The sequence below is a fragment of the Trichechus manatus genome, unplaced genomic scaffold (genome assembly GCF_000243295.1).
Source record: "Trichechus manatus latirostris isolate Lorelei unplaced genomic scaffold, TriManLat1.0 scaffold00103, whole genome shotgun sequence".
Classification (NCBI taxonomy): domain Eukaryota; kingdom Metazoa; phylum Chordata; class Mammalia; order Sirenia; family Trichechidae; genus Trichechus; species Trichechus manatus.
Genome location: NW_004444039.1, coordinates 7,743,596 through 7,753,753, shown reverse-complemented (window position 1 = coordinate 7,753,753; position 10,158 = coordinate 7,743,596). Strand labels below are relative to the sequence as shown.

Genomic DNA, 10,158 nt, shown 5'->3' with positions numbered 1-10,158 from the left:
GTTGCTTTTTTCCATCTCTCTGAGTACACTTCAGGGAATCCTGAAAATTTTCGTTAAGTTACTAAAAGCAATTCAACTTTGATTATAAAGGAAGATAGAATGTGATAAAGTGATATGTGTGATAAAGCGTATCTTTGTTTTGACACAGTTGTAACAGGCAGGTAGGTTTTTCTTTTTGCATTATTTTAGTTGAGGTAAAATTGAGATAACATAAAATTAACCATTTTAAAGCCAACAATTTAGTACATTTATAATCTGTGTCTAGTTTCAAAGCATTTTCTTCACCCCAAAATGAAACCCTATACCCATTAAGCAATTACTCACCATTCCCCGCAAACCGAAACCAAACCCGTTGCAGTGGAGTCGATTTTGACTTATAGTGACCCTATAGGACCGAATAGAACTGCCCCATAGGGTTCCCAAGGTTGAAATCTTTACGAAAGCAGACTGCCATAGCTTTCTTCCTCGGAGCGATTGGTGGATTCAAACTACACCTTAACCGCTGAGCCACTAGGACTCCTTCCATTACCCCATCCCCTGGCAAACACCAGCCTGCTTTTTGTCTCTATGAATTTACCTGTTCTGGATATTTTATATAAATGGAATCATATAGTGTCTGGCATCTTTCACTTACCATTATGTTTTTTGAGACTCATTGAGATTGTAGCATGTGTCAACACTTCATTCTGTTTTAGAGTTGAGTAAAGCACAGTTTGTCCATCCATTGATGGACATTTGGACTGTCTCCACCTTTTGGCTGTTGTGAATGCTGCTGTCATAAATGTGATTGTACATGTATGAGTAGAAGAAGCGTTGGTGGCGAGGTGGTTAAGCGCTATGGCCGCTAACCAGAAGGTTAGCAGTTCAAATCCACCAGCTGCTCCTTGGAAACCCTATGGTTTTTTTTTTTTTTTCCCCCTAATGATAATTCTATGTTTATCTTTTTGAGGAATTGCCAAATTGTTTACCACTACGGTTGAACCATTTTACCTTCTCACCAAAATGTACGAGGGCTCCGGTTTCTCTGCTTGTTGGCCAGCGTTTTTTTTTTCCTTCGGTTAATTATAGCCATACTAGAGGCGTGACTGGCACCTCGTTGTGGCTTTGGTTTGTGTTTCCCTAATGACAAATAGTGTTGAGCATCTGTTCATGTACTTGTTGGCCATTTGTATATCTTCTTTGGAGAAATGTCTGTTCATTCTTTGGCCCATTTTTTAATTGAGTTGTTTATCTTTTTGTTGAGTTGTAGGAGTTCTTACATACTCTGGATACTAGGCCCTTATCAGATACAATTTGTAAATATTTTCTCCCATGCTGTAGGTTATATTTTTACTTTCTTGATAATGTCCTTAGTTGCACAAAAATTTTTAATTTTTATGAAGACCACTTTATCTGTTGTTTTTCTTTGGGTGTCATATCTAAGAAACCTGCTTTTTACTCATTACAGTGTGTTTAAGAATGATTTTGTGGCTATGTAGCATTTCATCATGTCAATATACTGTAATTTATGTAACTGTAATTTATGTAAACAGCCTTTTATACTTGAGTATTTTATTGTCCAGGCTTACAATATTACAACTGAAGGATTGTCTCAATCACAGGATGAATTCCTAGAAATGGAGTAACTAGCCCAATTAATATTTATTTTTAAGGTTTTTTCATCAATATTGCTAAATTGCTCTGTAATCACATACTTCATGCAGCTTGGTCCTATCTAGTATTTTAGTTTTATTTTCTTGATTACCAGTGAATTCATTGGGTGAAAATTACAGTTTATATTTTTTGCCTTTGTGGGAGGGATGATTAGTATAAGAAAAGTATTTTTTGCTTCTTTGTAATGGCAAATAAACTTTAATACAAGTCATTTGTTCATTATCTTTGAATTTACGGTGACTTTTTTTGTGAAGTTTTAGAAATTGATCCAAAAAGAAAAAGAACTTTTTTTAACCATTTATTTCTTATTTGCATTGTGATAAAATATATGTAACAAAACACTTAGCGTTTTAACCGTTTTTCGGTGCACAATTCAGTGGCGTTAATTACTTTCCCCATGCGGTGCAGCCGGCAGCACTATGTGTTTTCAGATGCTTTTCATCCCACTAAGCAGAAACTCGGTCTTCCTTCGTAGCGCGGCGTTTCCCTCCCCCAGGACCCTGGTAACACTAGTAAATTACTGTCTGTGCGTTTACCTGTTCTAAGGATTCCATGTAAGTTGGGTCATAGCACCGTTTGTCCTTTTGTGTCTGACTCTTTTAATGCATTTAACTCGAGTCCAATGCTTTTTCTTGACATAATTCTTTTTTACAATTAAATTGCAGCACAAGATACCACTTCAGTGAACAGTACAAGCTGTAAGAAGAAGCTAGATGAAGATTGTGAGGGCCTTTTTGTACCTGCAAAAGTCCTGAAAGAAGGAAGTGTTCTAGATGTTTTGAAAAACCCTGGTAAGATACCAGCTGCCCTTGGTATAGTCAGAAGTTTTAATTACAGACTCAGGATCTCATTTTAATGTCTTTTGTACTTTTTAAAAATTGTGATTAATTTGGTGCAGGAGGTTGACTGTTGAATAGAGATGTAGTCAGATGTAAGTCCTTTGGGAGAAATATATTGGAAACCCTACTTACTACTTTGAAATTCAAAGACTGTGGAGTCTCCGGAGTAAAAGATAGGAGAAGATGAACTACTTGTTAAAGTATAGCAAGATAGAGACAGGCCAGTAGGGAATAAAAGTAAATAAACCTGATGATACCTGGACTTGTGTTTATCTGATGATTTCCTCAAAGCATTAAACTACCTTGTTCTTCTGAGATGATTCTGCAGTTGTGGTGTCTTGTAACAAGGCCAAGCAGAAAGTGTTTGCTGCATTGTAACATTTGATACATAGGGAACAGTACTTCTTTGACGTGAAACAAAATTTAAAAGCTAGTAGGTAATATTTTGAAGGGAGTGAATTAGAGTCCTCAAAAAGGAATGGTTTTGATTTGAAATCAAACAGGATGTTCAAAATTTTAATTGTGATGTGTACTCTTAAGAATGTAAAACTGTTTATTAGATAATCTATAGTTCAGAAAGAATTTAGGTTTAACCAGGCAGGTTTGTTTAATTATATAGTTTTATTTAATATAAATAAGACTGGCTTCATCAACAAGATTTAAGAAGGGTTAGGTTTTTTTTTTTTTGGTCCAGCTCTCTCATTTCACAGGTGTGCTTGCAACCTATAGGAATCCAGTGATTTATGCAGTTATGGCAGAAGTCCAGAATGCCTGTACTAGAATTGACTAAGGATTAGGTTAACTGTTAGCTGCATATAGCTGGTCTTATATCTCTAGGGTGACATTTTGCATTTATAATGCCATCTTCTTCCCCTATCCCCCAAGAAGAAAAAACTGGGGGGAAGATTCATATATTCATTTGCAGGAAATCCAAAAAAGTAGAAGGAAAAGAAATCTAACACTTTGAGATGGTTACTGTTAAAATTTTGCAAACTTTAGTGACTCAAATTAATCATCAACAAAGTAGTACATTGGTGACCACTGGGGGTAACTGAAGTATGTGGGGTTGTTTTGTCTTCATACTAGAATAATTCTAGGCTGGGTCATTTCTTCCCGCCACTAGAAGACCTCTAACAACCCTCTAGATATTCTTCCTCTTCCCTTCTAATTTCCTTTGGTGCTGAGGGCTGGAGAAACAGACCACTGAGTTTGTTGGTGTGTGTAAGATACACGTTAATTGTTACATGAAGTTGTCCCTGTGATAACGTGCAGCTTGAGTCGATTCCATGACAGCACCTTTGGTTAGCACAAGCCCTGTTGGTTCTGTTTGTTTCCCTATTTCCTGGTTCCGTGTGAATACCTTAATTGTCTAAATACACCCTCAGTGGATAGTTTAAAAAGTGTACTTAAAATGTGAGGTATTCTAAATAATATTGGAGAGAAATGTGGGATAGTTTTGTTTGAATTGGTGTTTGGTAACTGTGTAGGTGTGTGTTTGATAGCATGAGTTCATGTTGCATGAGGGTAGACAGTAATTTAATCAGTTTTTATATTTCTAGTCCTTAACCAGAAGATTGGGTGCACCTTTGTTGAAATTTGTGATCATATTTGTCATTGCACCATTACCATTTCAAAGGTCATTGGAGTAGGATATAATTAAACATAATCCCTACTCTCCTGTTAGATGTTTGGAGGGACATCTGTCAGATAACTATGCCTGCGCAGCTCAGATGGTTTCACTGCAGGTGGCGGATTCCACAGCAGTGGATTTGACTGGACAGAATTCAAAGATTATAGATACTGCAGTCATTTGGCGTAGGCAAGGGGAAACCCGAGAGGGGGGACAGGTGAGGGAGGAAGGCTGTGAGCGCGCTGCGGCTCGGCGTCGGAGGAAGGCTGCGAGCGGCGTCGGAGGAAGGCTGCGAGCGCACTGCGGCTCGGCGTCGGAGGAAGGCAAAGCTTAGTGAGACAGAGATGACGTAGTGTGTATCAGTGAGTTTGTAACAAATAAAAATATCAAACCTACCTATCGGTTGGATTATAGTAAATAGAAATTTCTAGAGGGATAAGATGATACACTATAAACAATGTTTGTTGTAGAATTTTAACTAGATCAAAGTGTCACTTAGCAATTATGTAATTAATGAATATGATTGCTTAGATGAAAAACAACTCTTAAATATTTCATTTTGGATTGTAGTAGCCAACGCTGCCATAACGTAAGTGTTTTCTCCCAGTAATAATACTTCAGTCAATATGTTGTTAGAAAGCTTCCTTAACTTTTTTTTTGTTGTTTTGCATTCTCTTTTCCCGATTGTAGGTTTCCTATCACCGAAGGTAGATTCTCTTGCTGCTCAGCCTACCACGACAAGCCCTGCAGTTTATACAAGACCAGCAATAAGTAGCTTTTCTTCTAGTGGAGTTGGGCTTGGGGAAGGTCTAAAAGCTGGATCATCATGGCGGTGTGACACGTGTCTTGTCCAGAACAGAGTTACAGACAATGAGTGCATAGCCTGTCAAGCCACAAAATCGCCACCAAGAGATTCTGCTAAACAGATGGGCGTGGGGACAGCAAGTCAGAGTGGCAAGCCAGCTCCTCCTGCAGCAGGGACAGGCTTTGGAGACAAATTTAAACCGGCAGCCGGAGCTTGGGATTGTGATACCTGTTTAGTGCAGAATAAGCCGGAAGCAGTGAAGTGTATAGCTTGTGAAACACCAAAACCTGGAACTGGCGTTAAGCGGGCCCTTACGTTGCCAGCGGCTTCAGAAAGTGCCGTGACTGTAACCGCTTCATCTTCCAGCTGCACCGTGACCACTGGTACCTTAGGGTTCGGAGATAAATTCAGAAGACCTCTGGGATCCTGGGACTGTCCAGTGTGCTGTGTTTCTGATAATGCGGGCGACGATAAATGTGTGTCCTGTATGTCTGAGAAACCAGGTACGTGTATGGTTATTGGAATAATTTTGCTCATTACTTTAGTAGAACATTTTAATTCTCTTAAAGCAGATGAGAAAAATCCCAATACTTTAAATGTTTCAGGATGAGCATTTCCTCATACCTCTTAGTTTTTCTAAACAGCGTGAGGTGTAGATGACTTGCTTGGGGCAGGAGCTTCATGTTCTCTTAGCCTCGGTTGTATGTCAGCCAGTACAGTATATGCTCTGCTCTCTCCTTTGTATTCAGTTTTGTCAGAAAGTTCTTGTTGTTTTTTCAAAGCTGACTAGTATAGATGCTGAAAGATCTTAGAATTGGGCAGTCTTTCTCAAACCTTTATACAGAATAAAATATGACCCTGTCTCTCTTTTTCTCTAAGTAGAAGTGAGAATGGCTAGAGTTCATTTGCAGGGAGGGTTTTTGCGAAGGTGCAGACAGTAGTGTTTATGAAAAGGCTGGCTGAGTTTTCATGGTGATACCTGGACCTGATGTGTATGTACGCTGTCTGCCAGAGTTATTGCAGTGATAGAGGTTACTGAAGAGTTAATGAAAACATTCTAACTTTGCCAGAAAAATGGAGTTAGGTTTGAACTTTGCCTGTTTCTCCCTTCAAAGCTGGAAAAGTTACTGACGATTCACACTACCCAGAAGTGGCTCTTTGCTGTTTTTGTAATGCTGTTATATAATAGTCTGGGTATATGGTAGCAGGGATACTAAATAAAGCATATGAAATATAGTATCCTGGGAGTTATACTTCTGTTTTTATTGCATTTTTTTTGGATGCATAGTTTTGTGTCTGCCGTATAAACCTCTAGTTATTAGCCTGGACCCCTGACCCGAACAGCAGAGCCATTTTCTAATTCCTACCGGACATTGCTACATGAACAAAATTTTAGAATCTGCATTCTGGGATATCTTCCTCTTCCCATCTGGCATCCCTCCTCGTCCCCTGAAAAAAGAAAGGTCTTGATGCACGTAGTTAAACCAGAATGAATTCTGGGTTGGTGGGAGAGTAGAACTTGGAGTCCAAATAACCACGATGAAAGAAAGTTATACTTTATGACAGAAAGTTGGTATGTGTAATAGGAAACTTGGACTTTGTTCTGTAAATGAGAATCATTTGAAGCAGTAGAGGATGTGCTCATGTTTGTATTTTTGATAAATCGCTCTGGTGGCGGTTTGGAGGGTGACTTTGAGGGGAACGAAATTGGGAGACCTGTACTGATGAAATCAGTGAAGGATGGGGAGCTGTACAGTTATGTACAGTTGGACACATGTTGAGTTCAGGCTGCTGGAGTTGATCAGGTAGACGTGAGGTCTTTGGATATACTGTTGGGGCCCTGTGGGCTGGACATACAGGTTTGGGGCTCATCGGTCCGTAATTTGATATTTGACGTCATGGGAGTAGAGGTGATGTGAGGTGAGTGAATAGAGAAGGCGGCCCTAAAACTGGAGGCTGGTGTCTTAAAGAGGTGACAGGAATACAAGTTGGGAATGGCTAATCCTGTAAAGCGGTACCAGCGAGGAAAGACAAAATCCACGTGGCACTGGCTGCCCAGAGGAGGCTGGATTGCAAGGGAAGGAGACCAGACGTCTCAGTAAAAAGGCCAGAAATGAGGAGGACTTGAAGTAGCATAGAAGTGGAAGGGTCAGAAAAAGAGAATGAAATGGGTTTGAGAAATGCATAAGGGAGGGGGAGCCAGCTAGCGACAGGGCGGACAGTGGGACCACTGTCCACCTATGAGACTGCGGGAGTGAAGCTTCGAAGGGAAGTGTGGGTTGCAGATACAGATCAGGAAACTGTTTTGTTGGTGTTTAAAACCGTGAAAGTAGATGAGAGTTTGTGAAAGAGAAGTGTGCCAAAGCTGGGACTCGGGGAAGAGGGGGTGGGGGTTTTATTGGTAAGGTGGAAACGAGTGTACCCATAAAACAGAAGGATCCCAGATAACTGTGGGAGAAGTGACAAAAGTTGTAGAAAATTTACAAGAGTCGGGGTACCGGCATGACCAGCTCCCCCGTCAATAGCGTCTTTCTTGGTACATCTCTGCTCTGTGGAGCCTGCCCAACGCCAGCTCCCCTCCCCCCGGTAGGCTGCTTCTGCTTCAAGATTTAAATAATCACCTCTGCATCATATTTCACCTTGGGGCTGGTCGTACTGTGCATCTACAGGTTTCCTTTTCCTCTTTTAGACCGAGTACCTTCAGAAGCTAGGCAATATTTTAGTACTTAATAAATGTCTGTTAAATGGCTAGCATATAACAGAAGCGCTGTGAACATATAGGTGTCGAGTGGAATTGAAAGTGGATGTTAGCACACTTCTATGGAAAAATTATCGCAAAGGCAGAGACCTCTGCTTTGAAATCTTGACGTGAATACAGTCTCTGGCTACGTATTTTGTGATAGGATATTGCCTGCAGTTTACATCTTACGTCTTGAGGTGCTGTGCTATTTGAAGACGTTTCACAAAGGTTCTTGAGGACAGTTTAGTCTTCCACTTTCAATTCTTGAGCATTTTTTTCCTTTTTTTCCAAAATTTGTTTTGTTGTTGAGAGTATGCACTGCAAAACATACACCAGTTCAACAGTTTCTACATGTACAATTCAGTGACACTGATTACATTCTTGGAGCTGTGTCACCATTCTCACCCTCCTTTTCTGAGTTGTTCCTCCCCCATTAACATAAACTTCTTCTCCTAAGGATCCTGGCTAATCTTTCAAGTTGCTGTTGTCAGTTCGATCCCATATAGATAGTTCTTAAAAGAGGATAATGCTCAAGGCAGACCTTTTTTACTAGTTAAGCTGAATCATTGTTTGGTTTTAAAATGACTTTAGGGGATATTTTTGGCTGAAAGTTTAAAGATTATCTCAGGACAGTAGTTTCAGGGGTTTATCCAGCCTCTATGGCTCCAGAAAATCTAGAGTCCGTGAGAAGTTGAAATTCTGTTCTGATCAGGATTCCTCTAGGGAATCTTTGATCAAAATGTTCAGTAACCGTAGCCAGGCACCATCCAGTTCTTTTAGTCTGATGGCAAGGGAGGCATTCCATATCCTCCTCCTGTCCCTGACTCTCCTTCTTCCTCTGTTGCTGCAGGTCAATAGAGAACAATTGTTGTGCCTTGGATGGCTGTTTGCAAGCTTTTAAGACCCCAGGCACTATGCATCAAACTAGGAGATAACAACCAAAGCACTTAACTCCTTTCTAGGTCAATTAACTGGGATGTTCATGAAACCGTGACCCTAAACCTCCAAACAAAGGAACCAATTCCCATGCGGTGTTTGGTTGTACATAACCAGCCTCAGCAGCTACTCTTTTTTGTTATTGTTGTAAATATAGCACACAACTTTTGCCAATTCAGCTTTTTATAGGTGTACAAACTACTGGCAGCAATTACAATAATTGGCTGTGCAACCCTACCCTTAATGCAGTTGTTCCATTGCCATTAGTCCCGCCACCCCCCCGTTTCTCCCCTCTCTCCCACCTCTGGTAACCGCTAGTAAACTTTGGTCTCTATACATTTGCTTTTCTTATTATTTTAGTAAGTGAGGTCATACAATGTTTGTCCTTTTGTGATTGGCTTATTTCACTCAGCATAATGTCTTCAAGCTCCATCCATACTGTAGCATGTGTTAAGGCTTCATTTCTCCAACTGGCTGAGTAGTATTCCATTGTATGTATACCACATTTTGTTTATCCATTTATCTGTTGATGGACATTTAAATTGTTTCTACCTTTTGGCTATTTTGAATAATAGTGCTTCAGTGAACATTGGTGTACAAGTCTCTGTTTGATTCTCTGCTCTTAAGTCTTTTGGGTATATACCTAGTGGAATTGCTGGGTCATATGGTAGTTCTTTTTTTTTTTTTCTTCCAAAATATTTTATTGTGCTTTAGATGAAGGTTTACAGAGCAAATTAGTTCTCAGTAAACAATACACATATTGTTTTATGACATTGGTTGCCAACCCTATGACATGTCAACACTCTCCCCCTCTTGACCTTGGGTTCCCCCTTACCAGCTTTCCTGTCCCCCTCTTGCCTTCTCGTCCTTGCCCCTGGGCTGGTGTGACCATTTAAGTCTTGTTTTGTTTTATGGGCCTGTCTAATCTTTGGCTGAAGGGCGAATCTCAGGAGTAACTTCATTACTGAGCTAAAACGGTGTCCAGGAGCCATACTCTTGGAGTTTCTCCAGCCTTTGTCAGACCAGTAAGTCTGGTCTTTTTGTGTGAGTTAGAATTCTGTTCTGTATTTATCTCCAGCTCTGTCCGAGACCCTGTATTGTGATCCCTGACAGAGCAGTTGGTGGTGGTAGCTGGGCACCATCTAGTTGTGCTGGACTCAGTCTGGTGGAGGCTGTAGTACTTGTGGTCCATTAGTCCTTTGGGCTTATCTTTCCCTTGTGTCTTTGGTTTTCTTCATTTTCCCTTGCTGCAAATGGAGTGGGACCAGTGGGGTATCTTAGATGGCTGCTCACAGCTTTTAAGACCCCCAGATACTACTCGCCAAAGTAGGAGGTAGAACATTTTCTTTAATAAACTGTGTTATGCCAGTTGAGCTAGATGTCCCCAAGACCATAGTCCCCCACCCTCAGCCCAGTAATTCAGCCCCTCAGGGAATTTGGATGTGTCTATGGAGCTTCCATGACCTTTCCTTTTACAAGTTGTGCTGGCTTCCCCAGTGTTGTGTCTTGTCTTACCCCTCACCAAAGTTACCACTTATCTATTGTCTATTTAGTG

The 10,158-nt window shown here is 40.5% G+C and overlaps 1 protein-coding gene across 1 annotated transcript in view; it reads left to right on the top strand.

The window, feature by feature from the left end:
• The window catches only part of NUP153 (nucleoporin 153), an 80,107-nt gene that overhangs the window by 52,144 nt on the left and 17,805 nt on the right, over nt 1-10,158 (top strand). Inside the window, exons 15-16 of the mRNA XM_023737491.1 lie at nt 2,319-2,444; nt 4,813-5,430. Coding sequence (XP_023593259.1) covers nt 2,319-2,444; nt 4,813-5,430 — 744 coding nt within the window. The remainder of the gene's footprint in view (nt 1-2,318; nt 2,445-4,812; nt 5,431-10,158) is intronic.